Here is a 19,265-nt window from a genome sequence, read left to right as displayed (position 1 = left end):
AATTGGTGGGGTAATGATAGCTATCAAACGGTCAATCAAGGGAAACTATCTACAATATGAATTCGTTATGTTTTCTGGAATAAAAGCATTATATTTAAAGCTAGGCCAACTTAAATTCTGGATGCTACCATTGTATTTACGCAGTGTAAATTGGACCAACGATTTTACTGCAGTGAAACGAATAATTGAAGAAGACCCATGCAAAGATGTGATAATGATAGGTGATATGAATATCCGCATTGGAAGCAGTCAACAAGAAATAGTTTCGCTATTTAGAGAATCTTTCTCTGCAGGCATGAAGATAAGAAAATCGATGGATAAGGAAATTAATAGCAAAGGGCGCACATATCTGGAGTTCTGCAATGACAACAACTTAGTAATACTAAATGGCCAGACAAAAGGAGATGAAGATGGCAACTTTACTTTTGTGAGTACGGTTGGCGAGTCGGTTAATGACATATGTGCTATGTCTTCCAGTTTACTACAATATGTGGACAATTTTGCTGTCGAAGAAAACATTTGGTCTGACCATCTCCCCATTTCTTTGAAAATGAAATTTAATATAAACGGAACTGTTACAAACAGACTAAAGCTCTTACCAAAACTCTCTTGGAAAGACAACGACAAAAACAACTACCAAACAATGCTGAACATAAATCTTCAAAATGTCTTGAATACCCACGAAGTTCACAACCTTAAGGATCTGACAGACATCATAGTAAAATCATCTGTAACCACAGATAATCATAGCTACAAGCCAAAGGAGAAGTGGTATACTGAAAGATGTCATTGGGCGAGGAAAAAAGTCTTTAAAAGCTTGAGGAAATTTAAGAAAAGTAGCAATGAATGTAATAAACAACAATACCTGCAAGCACAACGTATATATAAAATGATATGCGTAACGAGCAAAAAGGCTTATTACAGCATGATTAGCGAACAAATCAACAATATTAAAAACAGTAAAGAATGGTGGAAACTAGTACGGGAGATTAATAATAACCAATTTCATATAGGCCCGAATATATCTGCGTCATCTTTTAGAGACTACTTCATGAAGCTACTCAATACAGATCAGACAACGTCGAATATTCTGTACGCTCCCTCATTTATCACAGTTCATTTATTAGACAAGGAAATAACGGTCGAAGAAGTAAAGAGAATGTTACAAAAGGTTAAACTAAACAAAGCTCCAGGAGAGGACAGGATTCCTTATGAATTTTTTGTTAATGCTACAGACGAGTTTATTTCGGAACTAGTACAGGTGTACAACACAATGTATACTAATGGAATAGTGGATGAGTCTTTTATCAAAACGGTAATTTTCCCAATTCACAAAAAGGGCAATGTAAATGAGACGAAAAATTATCGTGGAATATCATTCATGAACTCTGTAGCAAAAATATTCATGGGAGTTCTTAACGAAAGGCTGCAATTGTGGATAGAGGAAAGAAATATTTTAGTCGAATATCAGGCAGGCTTCCGAAAAAAGTACTCAACTACAGATAACATATACAACCTAGCGTCAATAGTTCACATTAAGCTGGCAAAAAAAGAAAAAGTATACGCATTTTTTGTGGACTTCAAAGCCGCATTTGACAAGATATCCCGAAGCCTACTTATCTACAAATTGCACGAAATGGGCATATCAAATAAATTTGTTACAATAATAGAAAATATCTATCAAAACACCCAATCAGCTATATGGACAGGAGAAGAATTATCGGATTATTTTCATACCATCTCGGGAGTAAAACAAGGCTGCCTTTTATCTCCACTGCTGTTTGCACTTTACGTCAACGACCTACATGATAGTCTGGGAGGAGGCTTGAATATAGAATGGCTGAACATAAGAGTATTACTATATGCGGACGACATTGTAATTCTGGCCGACGACAAGACGGTACTACAAAACATGATATCCAACTTAGAATACTATTGCGCAAAATGGAATCTGGAGGTTAACATGGACAAATCCAAAATAATTATTTTTCGAAACGGCGGACGAATATCTGACCACGAAAAATGGTATTTTCACGGAGAAGCGATAGAAATTGTTTCTGAGTATAATTATCTTGGTGTTATAATTACACCGCAAATGAAATTCCAAAAGCATGTTAAAAGTCGTAATGCTCAAGCAAAAAGTGCAATAAACATGACTTGGAAAGCATTTCTTCAAAAGAAAGATATTTCCTTGAGCCAAAAATGGAATTTATATCTGGCGGTTAGCAGATCCATACAGTCCTACTCCGCACAAGTCTGGGGATTTGGAAATTTTGAAGAAGTAGATAAGCTACAGCGTTTTTTTCTGAAACGAGTTCTGAAGCTACCCGAAAACACCCCAAATTATGCTATCGCTCTTGAAACCTGCATAGAAAATAGTCATATATATACGCTACAACTGCATATGAAATACGTGGGCAGAACTATGTTTAAATATAATCGAGATCGACTACCGCATCAGCTATCTAAAATTCTACTGAACAAACAACTGTTCTGGGTTAAAGAATTAAATGAGTTTGACATCCACGTAATCGATGCAAGCATCAATGAAACTACCTGGAATGGAATAATAACATCGCTCACTAACCATCTAAATGCGTGCAGTCGTACAAAATATGAACAGAAGGCAACACAAAGCAACGAAAGAATTTATAAACACCTAGACTACACTAGGGGTTCTGAATATATATCCGATCGCTACACTGAAGATGATATAACTTGGATACTAAAGGCAAGATGCGATTTGATATACCTCAATGGAAGCCAATACACTGCCAATTCTAATGAAATTACCGAATGCACATTATGTAATATGCGAGCAAAAGAAAACATTCAGCATTTCTTAGGAATATGCCCAATACTGCGAGGATACCGGATGCAATTTTTTGGCAAAATTAGTTTAACTGACAGAGAAATCATAGATATTCTAGATGGCAGAGGAGCCTTGGATTGGATAAACTTAGTGAAATATTTAAAAAATGCACTGAAGTATAGAAAATTAATAATCACTGAATTCACATGAAATTTAAACATAATGTTCTCTTTACCAAATCTCAAATGTTTGTATTAAATTTACCGGCTGACGACACTAAGTCAAAGCCGTATATCTTATTTCATAATCTAATATTCGAAGTACGATTTATTTTTTTTTTTTTTTTTTTAAATGAAATGAATAAAGATACTACTACTACTACTACTATTAAAATATTAAGAGTTAGTCAGCAGCAGAAAATGTATTACCCTTGCATGGCCAGGGTTGCCAAATACCTTTTCAGTGGATTGTGACGAAAGGGGGTTTACATATATACTCGAGGTGGAGGGTATTCAAAGTTCGGCCCGGCCGAACTTAATGCCTTTTTACTTGTTTTAATTGAATCTGAATTTTTTTCATTTCGATCTTGATTGAAATTTTTTCCATTTTCTATTAAAAATTAATTGATTCAATCATTTTGTTCGTCAGTTCATTGAAAACAGCTGATTTTATAGAGGGAATTGTCGAACAAATCGAGTGACAAAAATAAAAAAATATTAGTTGTCTAGACAGTTATTTCATTAATTTTTTATTGGAGTCGGAAACTTTTTTAGACCCTACAGCATTGTAGGAAAAAGTTTAACAGGTTAAAAGTTTGATAAATACTCTTTTTATATAAAAGATAAAACTCGCCCATAAACAGTCTTTCGACTAGCTTAACGGCAAACCGGCCTCTTTAGCATCTTTTTCATTTATTTTCATAATGGTACTGCTTCGCTACTTTTCCTTTCATAATTCGGAAAACGATATTTTCCGTTTCATTTTGAAATTTTTTCCATCCTTTTCAAAAAGTTTGTTTGATATTATCATTTTCCTGATTGAAGCATTTTCAATTAAACAAATAAAATGAATCAATTGTGTGCTCTACTGTCCTAGTACTTTCTTTCCCATTGGGAATTTTCCAGCTCCGAGATCATGACCCAGAAATTGTTCCACTATGTAATTGCTAATGCTTGAATGCTTTGCCATTTGAGGAAAATCATATTAACATAGGGCAACTGGAATCTCTGGAATCAAAAAGCCTTCTGGCCGCAATAATGAATGCGCCTCGATTCCATATTTTGCCCATTTATTTTTCAATTCATTTTGAAGTGAATATTTAATTTCAATAATTTTTTAATTGCAATGATTTTTGTTTTTTCTTACAGACAGTCCAATTTAGGCTCCGTCTCTTTGGAATACAAACTTTCTGATCAACCCACCTATGGTGAATGGACAATACGAGTCATAGCACAGGGACAGACAGAAGAAAGTCATTTCTCAGTGGAGGAGTACTATCAAACACGCTTCGAAGTTAATGTCACAATGCCAGCTTACTTTTTCAACACTGATCCCTTCATATATGGCACTATTATGGCCAACTTTACAAGTGGAGCACCCGTTAAGGGAAATCTCACTCTAAAGGCAAGAATTAAGCCGATTGGATACTACAGCAATCAAATACTCAATGAGAAATTCCGCTTAGGCAGATCACCATTGGAGTTGGCGGCTAGCCTAGAGTACGAACAACGTCGACGCTACGATCCGAATTTTAATCCCAACTATAATCCCAATTACAACCAGAATTATAATCCCAACATTAATCCCAATATTAATCCCAATATAAATCCCGAGTTGCAAGGACAATTGCCTCAGGATCAACAGTATAATATCAATCAATACGAACGGGATCAGCTCTACCAATTCGATGAGGAGTGGCCATTTTGGGTTAAAAAACCGGATGTCGCCGAAACTTTTGACCCTTGGACAGGCGAATATAGGAAAACTTTACCATACTTGAAATATTTCAATGGTACTTTCAACTTTAAGTGGCCAATGCGCGATTTATTGAACTTTATTCCCAACTTGTCTGATGTTGAGGTTCTGATTACTGCGACCGTAGGGGAAAAATTCTACGATGAAATAATTGCTGGCTATTCTATTGCTAGAATTTATAATTCCAGCATGCGCGTAAATTTCTTGGGAGAAAGTCCACAAGTATTCAAACCTGCTATGCCGTTCACCACATACTTGGCTGTGGAATACCATGACGGTTCCCCCATAGACGAAAATATGCTGCGTCAAGGCACGATGGAAGTTTCGGGTTTTGTAGAGAGTAAATCTGGCGGAAGACGCGACTGGCCTTTGCAACGCCTCAAGATGATGACACAGTCGCCGGGTGTATGGGAGGTGAAAATCGATTTACGCCATGACTTGCAATTGGACGAGCGCCCGCAATCAAGAGACTTCCTCAACGGCGTTTCCCAAATGCGTTTGCAGGCGCATTTCATAGACCCAAAAGGTGAGCGGCCACAAGCAGAACTGCTTCTGGTTTCTCACTACTCGCCTCGCAATCAGCACATTAAAGTGACAACCAGTACAGAGGCACCAGTTGTAGGCGAATATATCATTTTCCACATTAGAACAAACTTCTTCCTGGAGGACTTTAACTATTTAATAATGTCGAAAGGAGTAATATTGATGAACGATCGTGAAACGATACGCGAGGGCATCAAGACTATAGCCGTTGTGCTTAGTGCCGAAATGGCCCCAGTTGCCACCATAGTTGTTTGGAAAATCACACCGCAGGGGCAAATCGTTGCTGACTCTCTAACCTTCCCCGTTAATGGAATATCAAGGAACAATTTCACCGTTTACATCAATAATCGCAAAGCTAGAACGGGAGAAAAGGTTGAAGTTGCTATATTCGGTGAGCCGGGTTCCTATGTGGGTTTATCTGGCATTGACTCGGCATTCTACACAATGCAAGCTGGAAATGAGTTGACATATGCCAAAATCATCACAAAAATGTCCACATTTGATGAGCAGACGAATGGTACCTATAAACACATCTGGCATTCACATGCTGGCAACCCCGATGAGTTGGTCTACTTCCCAGCCTCGTCTTTCGGCATTGATGCAAATCGTACGTTTGAGTACAGCGGCTTGGTTGTATTCACAGATGGGCAAGTGCCCCGCAGATATGACAATTGCAATTTTACTCTAGGCTACGGTGAATGTTTGTCGGGACGTTGCTATCGTTTGGAAAAGAAATGTGATGGTCTATTTGATTGCGATGATGGCACGGACGAAATTGGATGCCGCGTGCGAAATGACACGGAATTAGAGAATTATCGCAAATATCGTTTTAATCGTGTATTGCGGCACTATGAGAATGTTTGGCTATGGCGCGATGTAAACATCGGGCCTCATGGTCGCTATATCTTCAATATTGAGGTACCAGATAGGCCAGCCTATTGGATGGTAAGTGCCTTCAGCGTTAGCCCTTCCAAAGGGTTTGGCATATCAAAACAACCCATCGAGTACGTGGGTGTTCAACCGTTCTTCATCAACGTTGAAATGCCTACCGACTGTCGTCAGGGAGAACAAATCGGCATTCGAGTAACGGTCTTCAACTATATGACTACACCCATTGAAGCCAACGTGGTTCTACATGATAGTCCAGACTATAAATTTGTGCATGTGGAAGAAAACGGTATTGTGCGTTCCTACAATCCTCGCACATCGTTTGGCGAGCACGAGTTCTTCATTTACTTGGACGCCCAGGGAACATCGATCGTGTACGTACCCATTGTGCCGCAACGACTGGGCGATATTGACGTAACCTTACATGTGGCAACTCTTCTCGGCACTGATGAGATAACACGAAAGCTTCATGTGGAATCCGATGGTTTGCCTCAGTATCGTCATCAGTCGATTCTGTTGGATCTTTCAAACCGCGCCTATGTATTCGAATACATGCATGTCAATGTTACCCAAACGCCAGAGATTCCATACCAAGCTGATCGTTACTTTGTCTATGGCTCAAATAAGGCTCGTATATCAGTTGTTGGTGATGTGGTGGGGCCAATATTTCCCACGATGCCTGTAAACGCCACATCACTCTTGTACTTACCCATGGAATCTGCGGAACAGAATGCCTTCTCGTTTGCAGCCAATATGTACACCCTTCTCTATATGCGTCTTATCAATCAGAGAAACAAGACGCTGGAAAAGAATGCTTTCTACCACATGAATATCGGTTATCAGCGGCAATTGAGTTACATGAAGCCGGATGGTTCATTTTCGCTATTCCGCTCCGATTGGAATAATTCCGCTTCTTCTGTGTGGCTTACTGCCTACTGTGTGCGTATTTTCCAAGAAGCCTCCTTCTATGAATGGGAAAACTTCATTTACATCGATTCTTCCATAATTGAGAAGAACATCAGATGGCTTCTACAGCACCAAACGTCTGAGGGTGCTTTTTATGAAACAACCTGGTTGCCAGATCGTAAAATGAATAGAACAAATTTTGCAAACAACACCGCCTTGCACAACCGTAACATAACACTGACTTCTCATGTCCTCATAACACTGGCCACCGTCAAAGATTTGTCGGGTTCGTTGGGAGCCCGAGTATCCCTATCGCAACAAAGGGCCATATCTTGGATAGAACGAAACATGCAATTCCTGCAGGACACACCTGAGCCATACGATGTCGCTATTACCGCCTATGCTCTTTTGTTGAGTAAATCTCCTATGGCCGAACACGTTTTTAGCATTCTCCACCGGCATGCACGCACCGTAGGCGATTTTATGTATTGGGGTAACAAGGAATTGCCGCCACCGCCAAAGAAACTAGAAAATCAAAAATGGTTCTCCTTGCCACGTCTGCCATACGAATACGATTCGCTTAATATTGAAACTACAGCCTACGCCTTGTTGGTGTATGTGTCTCGACGAGAATTCATAATAGATCCCATAGCTCGTTGGCTGAATGCCCAACGTTTGAACGACGGTGGTTGGGCATCGACACAGGATACTAGTGCTGCCTTACGTGCCCTGGTTGAATACACCGTACACTCGCGTATTCGCGAAGTGTCTTCGTTGACAGTAGAAATTGAAGCCTCTTCACAGGGTGGTAAAACTCAGACGCTACACATTGATGATAAGAATCTGGCTCAATTGCAATCCATAGAGGTAATGGGAGACAAAAATTCATGCAATCGAACAGAGTGCACATGTACAAATATTTCTTCTTTTCTTTTTTTTTTGCCAGATTCCCGATGCTTGGGGTACCGTTAAGGTGCAAGCCAAGGGCGCCGGTTTCGCAATTCTACAAATGCACGTGCAGTACAATGTTGATGTAGAGAAATTCCAAACAAAACCGCCTGTACCTGCATTCAGTTTGGAGAAAAGTGTCAGATTGTTCGGTAGAAATCAGTCGCACATTGAATATGTGGTCTGTCAAAAGTAAGCCACTTATAACACTTGAGCGAGCAAAGAACTGAGTTATGAATTTTTTCTTTTCTGGATTTGGTCTTCATTTCAGCTGGATACATCGTCAAGAATCAGAACGTTCTGGTATGGCTGTTTTGGATGTTACCATACCAACTGGCTATTGGATACAACAACAGAAATTGGATACTTACGTTCTAAGCAATAGAGTTAGAAATTTACGACGAGCCAAATACCAAAATTCAAAAGTGATTTTCTATTTCGATTATGTAAGTATGAGCAAATATCCATTTTGTTCTTTTGATATATTTGCAAATGTTTGACGACGTGGAAATGTGTATAGTTGTTAAGTAAGGCCAAATCGCCTTATACACGTGACTTTACAACGTGACTCAACATTTATGCAAACATGTTAAAAAACTGTAGTGAAATGCAACGTAAATCAATAGAAGTTAGGCCAATGCGCCCAGCTGATTACAATTACAATCAATTCCCAATCCGATGGCAGCCGGTTATACGTACCGGATTGCCCCGATGGATTCCTTCAGAGGCAAGGGCCTTAGCCCTGACCCATCAAGACAGCTTCAGCAATCTGACGTTATAGATGGCCATAACGTATACAATTTCAATGTTCTATTGCGTTTAAGATGTCTGCATAGAGTTTTGTGACCAATTATTAAATTATCAAAGGTTGATCTATGTGCGTCTTACCTACCTAGGTCTACTTTTATTATGTTTTCCGCTATTTGCCACAGCGTATACATACATATATGGTATAAAACTATACGAAAAGCAAAAGATTGAAACAAATCAATTTTTTCGGAAAAGAAATCAATATACATAACTATATTTTACCAAAGAGAGTAAAAAAGAAGAAGAGTTAGCATTGGAGCCCAATTCGGGATGACGAGTGACAAAAGTTAAATACACAACATGTTTGAATTGCTTACAATATTCCTTTTTTTCCTTTTATTCCAATTTTCGGTTGCAAAGAAACAAAGCAGAATACGAAAAAATGTTCGAACAAATGCCCGAATCAAAACAGAAAAACCCGAAAATGTTGTAACCCTCAATGTGAATCCAATTGGAATACATCGAATGGGTTGTGTCTTTAATGCGAGTTATTTTACGGTATGGGGAAGACAAAGCAGAAACCTACTCTTCTTTTTTTTCACCCTCTTTGTATTTTACCGGGATTAGTTTTTCTTAACACTGTCTATGGTAATAAACATATTTTTCTTCCTTTCGAATTTAACACATACGAGATCATACATTAGTGAGGGTCGTGCCTCTCGAATTGAAAATGCATATGCCCGCCTCTGGGAAAAAAAAAATGGTAGAAATAATAGCTTTTTCCAAGTCGAGAGGCGCGGGCTGCCATTTAAATTTAGAAATATGGTTTCGTAGGAAAATTTGCTTAGAATTTCATGTAGATTACGTTTTTGCTATACAATTTTTAACTTTTTTTTCATCCATACAAATCAACCCGCCCTAATATACATACTTTTTTATTTCGGTGTTTCTGGAGCAATATGAAAGCAGAATATGTCAATCTAAATATACATGTTCTTCATTTCAGCTGGATCACGAGGATGTTTGTGTAAATTTCACCATTGAACGTTGGTTCCCTGTGGCCAACATGTCTAGATATTTACCCATACGAGTCTACGATTATTATGCACCAGGTAAAAAAAATTAAATTTTGCCCCAAATTGCATTGAGTTTTCAACAAAGTGTATTCTTGTTTTGTTTGTTTCTTTTTGTTATTCAGAGCGCTTTAATGAAACCATATTTGATGCCTTACCCACTTACCTCTTGAATATCTGTGAAGTTTGTGGCAGCTCACAGTGTCCGTACTGTTCCATATACAATATGGGCTGGCGCGCTTCGATGTCGGTCTCTTTAGTAATATTTAGCGTTTTCGTTTACTTAATGCGCAGCCGTACGCACGTCCTTCTCAATGTACTCCACCTAATGTCAGTCTAGCCAGACCTAGCACACACACACACACAATCCAAGATGTAGCAAATGCAGTGTATTATTAGGTTTTTTTATTATTACTATTATTATGTATGTGTAAGAGAAAAAGTCAACAACCACGATTAAATAGTGTGAGATGCAATTGAAATTTTCAAAGAATTCCCACCCTAACTTGAATAATACGAATGAAATTGAAACGAAACACTTTTAAATTGAAACTATATCCGTCCATATTGGTTGCTTGTAAAGAAACCCCTCCAAACATTTTATTGTAGTTTAATTTTTAAGTTTTACAAGAAACTCCAATCTCAAGTGTACAAACGAACATGTATCAGCAACAACCAACAAAGATTTTTACTTAAGTCGTCTAGTGAAAGAATCCGAGCATTTTATATAAGTATGACCAACGGAAAATCTCTCCCTTTAAAAGCTTTACAACAAATTTTTATATATGAAATCGAACCGATTGTGCATTTTATCTATCAAACATACATGCATTTGTATTTACATAATAATTCTTATGGCGAATCACACAAAGTGTGTTATTTCAGATCACTTTATTTTTGTCTCAAATCTCTTTATACCGAATGTGTCTTATTATATTGAAAGTTAAAGTATCATAGAATCAAACATGTATGCCTTAGATTTTAGAAATCATTAAAATGGATAAATAACTATATTTTATTCTTCCTTTGCTCCTTTTATTGAAATTGTAGTTATGTTTTGCTTAATTTTTTTTTTACTACTCCCACAGTGTAGTTTAGTTTCATAAGTTTTTACAACTTTGTCTATGTCTACATAAAATATCAATGATAATTTCTCTCTGGAGTTAATTAATGGAGTTATTTATACACAAATATATACATATATATGTCAACATATATCTTAATGTTTCACACAAGAAACATCAGAAAAATCCGTCCTTTATAAGATGTCTTAAATTTATAAGAAGAAAAAATCGAATATTTTTAAAAATGTGTATTCTAAGAAATGTCTGTCCCTTTTAAATAAATAAAACTAATAAAAAGAAACTAGTTTCCATAAAATTGTTTGTATTTAGCTTTTTTTTATTAAATGAATCGATTATGGATCGCAACTCAACTATAGTTGCGTTGTCAGGAGACAAAAATTTTACTTTACTTCAGGTTGCCATTACAGAATATTTGTTCCAGTAGCCAGGCGTATAATGGATTTTCAAGCGCCTCGATAACAGGAAAAAAGACATGAAATAATTTTTTTTGTAAATTGTAAAAAAGAATTCAATTCAATGTAGAATTTGCCTTTAGACAGCGCAACTGAAGTTGAGTTGCAATATATAGTAGACTCATAAATAACACTGTTTTTTGAGCACGTACACTGAGGCTGTGGCTGGAACACTTGGAGCAATGTAACTTAGGCACCGGTTTAGGCAAGCTGTGATCTACTGTTAAGTCACTCTCTAACCCCGGTAGACGGGATGACAGGACCTCAGTCACTTTTGGCGAAGTAACCGTGACTGATCCGAAGAGATGTGCCAGGTTGTTCAGCCGTCAATTTATTGTGCATCCCGAGAGTGACAGGGCTCGTGATTTCCGAGCCGATGAATAGCCATCACAATTTACCGTGGGCGAAGTTACGAATGTCATCCGTGGCGTCAAATCGTCTAAGGCGTTGGGCCCCGACGGAATCTCTACATTGATGTTGAAGAATCTGGATTCAACTGGAGTTGAGTTCCCTACTACTGTCCTCAACCTCTCTTTGAACACTTTTATAGTTCTCGATGTCTGGAAAATGGGCAGAGTGATCCCGCTACTGAAGCCTGAAAAGGTAACGATTTTGGGGGAGTCGTACAGACCTACCTCCCTTCTCTCACCAGTGGCAAAGACGCTTGAGGCATTACTCCTCCCGTGCCTTGTAGGAGATTTTCCATTCGCCGAGCATCAACATGGATTTCGAAGACTGCATAGCACAACAACAGCTTTGCATGCCATCACCGCACACATTTGCCGTGGCTTCAATTAGCCCAGGCCATGTGATAGGACGGTCCTCGTGGCACTGGACCTAACGAAGGCATTCGACACTGTCAGCCATGCCAAATTAATTGAGGACATCGCCAACAGGTCCCTCCAGCCAGGTCTGAAATGCTGGGTCGTGAATTATCTGTTTGGTCGCCAGTCATTTGTGGAATTTAGGGATAAGAAGTTAAACAGGAAGTTCCCCAAGGTGGGGTGATATCTGCGATAGGTTGAACGTCTACCTCAACGAACTTGCCTCATATTTCCCTGCAAGAAATCTTAAGATATTTTTTTTTTTTTTTTTGGGTTCTTAAAGAAACGATGGCGGTGCACCTGTGCACCAAAAGCCAGGTTATTATTGCAAGTGTTCACCCAGAAAAGAACACTGTGTCTTCAGATCAAAAAGATATCCACATCGAAACCCTTACACCAAGGGTGTGTAAATACCGCTCCAGAAGATGTGTTAACAGGAAACCGTCAGGAACGGTGTGAGTGGTTGACTGGATGTCGTTAGCTCCTTCGAAAGCTTTATAAGGAAAAAATAGACTGGGAAAATTTGGGGTGTAGGATCGGAGAAATTAATTAGTAAGTGTCAAACAATCATTAGTAGTGACTTGCTGCAATAACGATGGAGGATGATGATTTTGATTAGTATATGAAACAGGTAAATGATGATGAGGGTTAAATGATGGTGAGGGCTAAATGATAATGATAGATACAGGTGAGGTTTTCTTAATGTATCAAGGGGTGGGATATAAATTAAAATAACGATATCACAGTCAGTGAATGATTGATTGTTGGGACTATGTTCATCATAAACGAATCTTCGCTTCGAAGATAAAATCCAACAGAGATTTATATAGTAAGAAGTCTTTCGTCGAAAGAATAGTTGAAATATCACAGTAAGTATTAAAAAAGTTATACTTTCTCCTTAAATGTAAAAATTTAACACACTCAAACACACAATGTTGAGTGGTTTCAGGTACTTGGCAAATATCACAGTTCGCATTTAGTATCGCTCCAATTCGGTGCAGAAACACTTTGTCATAAGTATGACCCGTCATGAGTCTGTTTATCATCTTTGTGTCATTCGGGCTGAAATGTTTTCCAGAAAACCATGGTTTAGTAGGGATATTAGGGCACAGATTTGCAAAAAATTTTCCTTTGGTCTGTGAGGCAGCAACATATTCATCATTCCATTCCTCTCTCAGAATGTTATAAACCAGGCGTAGTGCCTCCTTTGGAGTGAAATTTACCTTCAAAGGAGCACCGCAGTACGAGGCCATCTTGGCCAAGTAATCAGCCTCCTCATTTATTCCAATACCTCTGTGGCTGGGTAACCACACCACATGACAATCAATTTTCGAAGAATTCAGCAAGTTATGGAATACTCCAACAACATAGTTACTCGTGCCCTTACTGATCAACGCTCTGCAAGCAGAAAGGCTGTCAGTAAACAGAACACAGCTGACAACTTTGTCCTCCACAGCAATTTCAAGAGCCTTTAGGAGAGCCCAAAGTTCCCCGAACATAGAAGAGGAACGAAAATCAATCTTAAACAGGTATCGATGATCTTTAGAAGCATTATATACACCACATCCCGTCGATGCATTGGCCACAGAGGCATCTGTTGCAAAAATCTCAAAATCATTGTCACGATAATAGGCAATTTCTCTGCAGTACACTGATCTTATGACCTCGTCTGGAGTGTCACTTTTCCTGCTAGGCAATAGGTTGAGACGAACCTTGAGACTCTTTTGTAGTGCGTAATTGGTACCAACCTTAATATTATCAAAAATGTTCTTAAATTCGTAGTATATGTTACTATAGCTGGACTTTACACGCGGATTATCTGAAATTATGTCATACAAAGTAGGATTGTGCATGTGAACTCTCATTAATTCCTTTGCAGTCAAAAACTTGGCTCTCTGCTTAGGTGGCATCTCATCGGCCAGGGCATAAATGACATGAGTGGGGGTTGATCTAGTGACACCTAGGCATTTACGTAAGATATCATTCTGCAACACCTCAATATGCTTATTGATATAAGCAGGGGAGTGAGCAGTGGATGTTCTGGCATATTCAATCTTGGCTCTAACTAGGCCCTTGTACGTATTGAGAGCAAGCTTAGGGTGAAAGCCACCATTCAGTGGCGTGAGACATTTAATCATATTCGATCTATTCTTAACAGACGGCGCTAGATGATCATAGTGATCTTTGACCGTGAGAGAGTTTGTAATTACTCTACCTAAGAACTTAAGCTTCCTGACTTGCACAATTTGATTTCCATCAACAATAAGCTTAATTTCCTTAACGCTGTTCTTTGCAAAATACATCGTAGAGCATTTGGACGGATTAAAAGAGAGGTTAAGAGAGCTACAGATTTCCTTGAATTGAGACGTCTTTCTGCATAGATTATTTAATGCCCAGTCAAAATCATAGTCAAAGGACATTAGGATAAAATCATCCGCATATTGAAACAGCATTGTGTTACTGTCTTCAACACTGTGTAGGCCCGCAGTGTAAATGTTAAACAGAGTGGGAGATAAACAACTGCCTTGAGGAAGTCCATCTCTCACCGTTACTTCAGCATTACCCAACTTCAGAACCCGTTCTGAAAGAAAGTTGCGTACCCAGCTACATATACTCTTATTAACTCCGAGCTCAGCTAGCATATTATACATTATTCCTACATTTACGCAGTTGTACGCATTGCTGATATCAAGAGATAGTACTAATACCTTCAAGTTGTTATTTTTCAGGATGGCAACTCTGTGTAGAAACTCATTCAAACATGATGCAGTAGAGTAATTCTTTCTGTAGGCAAAGGATCTATGTGGGATTATATCATTGGCCTGAAAATAATCCAGCAACTTGTCTTTAATCATGAGGTTCATGCATTTAAGTATGACCGATATCAATGATATTGGGCGGAAGTTTGCAATGTCATTGTGGTCTTTATTGGGCTTTGGTATAGGGACGATCTTAATGACTCTCCAGCTATCTCTTATCAAATTCTCGCAGAATGCTTTATTCATAGCCGTTAACAGATTCTCCTTAGACTTGTCAGAAAGAGCCCTAATCATGGCATACGTTATTCCATCTGCCCCTCCAGCCGAATTCTTGCGTTTTCCTTCCAAACACTTCTCAAAATCAGTCATACTGAATGAGATGTGTTCGTCATTTGACAAAAAATCAAGATGGTAATCATAATGACATTGAGAATAAGGTACCTGACTCTTAAGTAAATTGAGGTACTCTAAGTTATTGTCATAACTCCATACAGTCTTAGGCGGTTGTCCTCTGTTTTTAACAGAGTTGATAAATTTCCATGTTTCTCTAGCATTCGTAGATGCATTAACTTCGGCTATTTTCTGCTTAAAACTTTCTCTTTTGGCCTTCGCCACTTCATTTTTCCAAATTTCAATATGTCTGCGAGAAGATTCCAGATTTAAATACGTAGGGTTCCTTCTGGCCTTTTTCATCGCCGCCATTTGCCTTCTAAAGAGTGTCAGGAGATGGTCGTTCCACCAGTACTTAGGATGGCGCCCCTCTTTTGGACTGAAGGTAGCATCCACAATTTCCAAAGAGAAAGTCTGTTCAATAAATTCAAAATCAGGTTCCAATTTTACTTTTCCAAGCGACGAAAGAAGTTTGTTTCTGCATAAAAATCTCTGAGGTGTTTTCGGAGATAATTCAACCTCAATAGAGATGGGGAAGTGCCTACTGCCGCCCAGGTAGTAATCACAGACCATCCAATTCACGTCCAAGTTCATACTGACAAACGTCAAGTCCAGAACCGATCCGGTAGACTCCAAATTTCTTCTAAACGTAGCCTTGCCATTATTGGCACACTTCAGGTTTGAAGAAAACATCAATCTTTCCAGCTCACTACCTTTCCTTGTCGTGATAGAGTCGCCCCACGATGTATTTCTTGCATTAAAATCTCCCATAATGATGATATTGCTCATATTGTCCAGAAAAGTGAGTAAACGTTCTATCTCATCACACATGTCCTTCGTAGAGATAGAAGGAGGAAAGTAAGCCGAGACCAAACACAAGTTCTTGGACAAATTGCTAGTTCTAACAATGACAATGTCATAATTCGTGTCATATCTGACTTTCGAGAACCTGATGAACTTTTTAAGACCAATGGCCACCCCTCCATATCCATCTGGTCTATATTTCTGAACAAGATTAAACTCTACTAGCTTATTGGTATTCTCTTTCCTTTCCGAAAAGATCTCAGACAAAGCAATTACATCAATATCATATTGATTACAGTAAAATTCCAAATAATTCTTGTTAGCACTGAACGACTGTACATTATATTGACATATTTTCATGATCATTGTGTAAAGAAGAAACATTTCCAACACTCGAAGGAGCTTTCACGCCACATTTCTGAATTCTATTGGAAAAATGGTTCATTGCATCCAAAACCGCACTATTTCCACTCATCTTTACTAGATCATGAACAAATTTAAAAAGCTCTGCTGTTATTTTCTCAAGCTCAGAAACACGTAGATCATCCTTCATAAACACTGGGCGAGAAGGGGATGCTTCCTCATACATTCTGGATTGCATCTGTACACCAGGACTGTGTACATAAGGCTTTTTAGGTTTCTTAGCTACTGAATTGTAAGTAAAAGGAGTAAGCATATTGTTCACCTCCTGATCCTTTGTAAGTGTATTGTCATCAACCACTCTTTTCTTCGTATCCCTGCCCGAATAAAGACCAGGAAAAGTGCTGTCGTCCCACAGGATGTCAAATCTATTCTGGGCTCGATACCCCTGCAATACCTCTCTTTTCGAAAGCTTCTTCTTCGTCATAATTTTATTAGTCTCGATCTCCTTAATCCATTTAGGACACTTCTCTTTATCATTGGCAATATGCTCATCAGAGTTACACAAAATGCACCTTCTGACATTGCACTGTCCATCACACCCACTCTCATCCTTTCCACATTTGATACAACGCTTCTGAGAACGACATCCCATTCTCGTATGTCCCAGTCTGCCACACTTATGGCACTGCCGGACAGCCGGATAATATGTGTTCACAACAAGCACAGCTCTTTCAAAGATCACCCATGGGGGATGCTCATCCCCAAGAAATCCAACTTTAACAGTCTCTGTTGGATGAAAAACGCCAGTGTTAGACTCATCCCTCCTGGAGAAGCGTTTAACCGATGCAACCTTTCTGGATGACACCAAACCATTTAGTATCTCATCCTCAGTCCAGCCAAGTGGTACATCCCTTATCACACCAAATGTCTCAATGAAATTTCTTGGGATAAATGCCCTCAATTTCCTATTCCTCAACTCTTCATTGCCAACAAATTTGTTCGCAGAATCAATATCCTCAGATGAAACTTTATACAGTGTAACACCAATTGCGTCTATTTTCTTAATCTTGCTGAATTCATCGCTCTTTATGCCCTTAATTTTCTCAACAAAATAAAGCCCATTCTTCACCCTTTTATTCTTTACATTCTCTGCCTCTGACGTATCAACCAATACATTAATCTCACCTGTATGTTCTGCCGTATAACGAACCGAGTCATCATTAACCCTCCTCCTTTTATAGCCCATTGTATCGTCCTCTTCTCTGCTACGGGTCATTTTTGCCACAGAATTTCTCACAGCACATTCATCGTTATTGATATTCTCATTTTCCCTGTTGCCACTACTGCAACTCGCAACTTGATCTTCAGCAACATTGGCATTGCCTGTCGTCATAACCTTATTTTGCTTCGATTTTTTAAACACTTGCTTCCAAGCACCATCTTTATTATTGGAATTGACACACACATTTAAAGCAATATTTTCCATTCCCCCACCTCCTTCATCCATTTCGGCCTCCATGGCGGCCATACTGCACACAAACACACTCACCACTCACACCAACTGTTGTCGATGCCGTCAATTAAAAGTAAAAAAATCCAGAAAATAAAATAATCAGCACCACAAAACTCCACTGGCTGATGTAGAAAGAAGCTCCTGGAACAGGCACAGCAACTTTGTTAGACAAACAATGCTCCACAAAAAAATTTTTTTTTTTTTTCCACAGAATAAAAGTATGTCAGTATCCGACAAGATGACAAAGGTGTATGACGAATCTTAAGATATCTGCTACCAAATCTTCAGCCACATTGTTCACTACAAATACGCGTGAGGTGAATACTGAGTTGACTGTGATGGTCGATGGAGATATAATTCCGACCATCAAGTGTCTCAAAATACTTGGCGTCACATTTGACAGCTCTTACACATTCTCCCCACATGCCACAGCTATCTGCGATAAAGTCGGAAGTCATCATCTTGTGGATAGATATCCACCGCCCAGAAGCCTTAAGGTAGATCTACATGATCTAGAGCGTGAGGTTCAGGGTTACAAGAGAGAACCTCTAGATCAAGCGGCATATCAAGGAGGTCTAGACAACATTCATGCAGACACAGTAGTAGATGTGGTAAATGGCTACCGGGTGAATGTACTCCTTGGAGAACCACCGCCTCCCATTGCACCTGAAGAAATTGACCTCCCCCCGCAAACCAGAGTAGTTCTGGCTCAATTACGTTCAGGCAGATGCAGCCGCCTCAACTCCTACAGAGCAAGGATTGATGCTGACGTGCAAGATGTACATCCCGGTTGTAACCAAGGACCACACGATACACTACACCTGTTGAACTGCCCAGCCAAACCCACTCGACTCAGACCCAGACGCAAAGTTCCTGGGTCTTGACACTCAACAGAATCAAGCAGACGAAAGATAGAACACAATAAACTGCTACAACAACAACGGTTTTTTGTGTGGCGCCACCTCCTGCGATGAAGGGCTCTTCCGATCAACCTGGTAGTATAACCGTCCGCCAAGTATTGGTGCGTATCAGAGAACGGTTTGAATGCCATTTTTATTGCCTATGAATCCATTCGTAAAAATAATGCATATTGTCGTCACCCCACACCATTTCGAAACAACAGAATTCATAGAAAGAGAAAGTGACAAAAGCCGTGCATTGCAATTGCATGTAGTTTGTTT

At 39.1% G+C, this 19,265-nt stretch overlaps 2 protein-coding genes across 2 annotated transcripts in view; one reads left to right on the top strand and one right to left on the bottom strand.

The window, feature by feature from the left end:
- LOC106090422 (CD109 antigen) overlaps nucleotides 1-10,670 on the top strand; it is a 32,040-nt gene extending 21,370 nt beyond the window's left edge. Inside the window, exons 3-7 of the mRNA XM_013256594.2 lie at nucleotides 4,180-7,990; nucleotides 8,070-8,263; nucleotides 8,343-8,517; nucleotides 9,828-9,933; nucleotides 10,020-10,670. Of these exons, the coding sequence (XP_013112048.1) occupies nucleotides 4,180-7,990; nucleotides 8,070-8,263; nucleotides 8,343-8,517; nucleotides 9,828-9,933; nucleotides 10,020-10,234 (4,501 nt within the window). The 3' untranslated portion in view covers nucleotides 10,235-10,670. The remainder of the gene's footprint in view (nucleotides 1-4,179; nucleotides 7,991-8,069; nucleotides 8,264-8,342; nucleotides 8,518-9,827; nucleotides 9,934-10,019) is intronic.
- A 1,893-nt stretch (nucleotides 10,671-12,563) lies between these two features.
- Nucleotides 12,564-18,335, bottom strand: LOC131995814 (uncharacterized). The gene is made up of 2 exons (XM_059364951.1): nucleotides 17,757-18,335; nucleotides 12,564-12,768 (listed from the first exon to the last, which is right to left on the bottom strand). The coding sequence occupies exons 1-2, from the start codon at nucleotides 18,097-18,099 to the stop codon at nucleotides 12,686-12,688; spliced, it is 426 nt and encodes a 141-aa protein (XP_059220934.1). The 5' UTR covers nucleotides 18,100-18,335; the 3' UTR covers nucleotides 12,564-12,685.
- Between the last annotated feature and the right edge of the window lie 930 nt (nucleotides 18,336-19,265).

Source organism: Stomoxys calcitrans, chromosome 3 (genome assembly GCF_963082655.1).
Source record: "Stomoxys calcitrans chromosome 3, idStoCalc2.1, whole genome shotgun sequence".
Lineage (NCBI taxonomy): Eukaryota > Metazoa > Arthropoda > Insecta > Diptera > Muscidae > Stomoxys > Stomoxys calcitrans.
The sequence above is the reverse complement of the archived record's forward strand: the minus strand, read 5'-3'. Positions and strand labels throughout refer to the sequence as shown.

Bases quoted from the DNA above. Each gene is read 5' to 3' on its own strand.
- LOC131995814 (XM_059364951.1), bottom strand. From the start codon at position 18,099: ATGGCCGCCATGGAGGCCGAAATGGATGAAGGAGGTGGGGGAATGGAA. The intron at 12,769-17,756 runs GTGAGATTAATG...AAATTTTCCCAG, and splicing joins TTATACGGCAGAACATACAG to TCTATTTTTTCCTTATAAAG.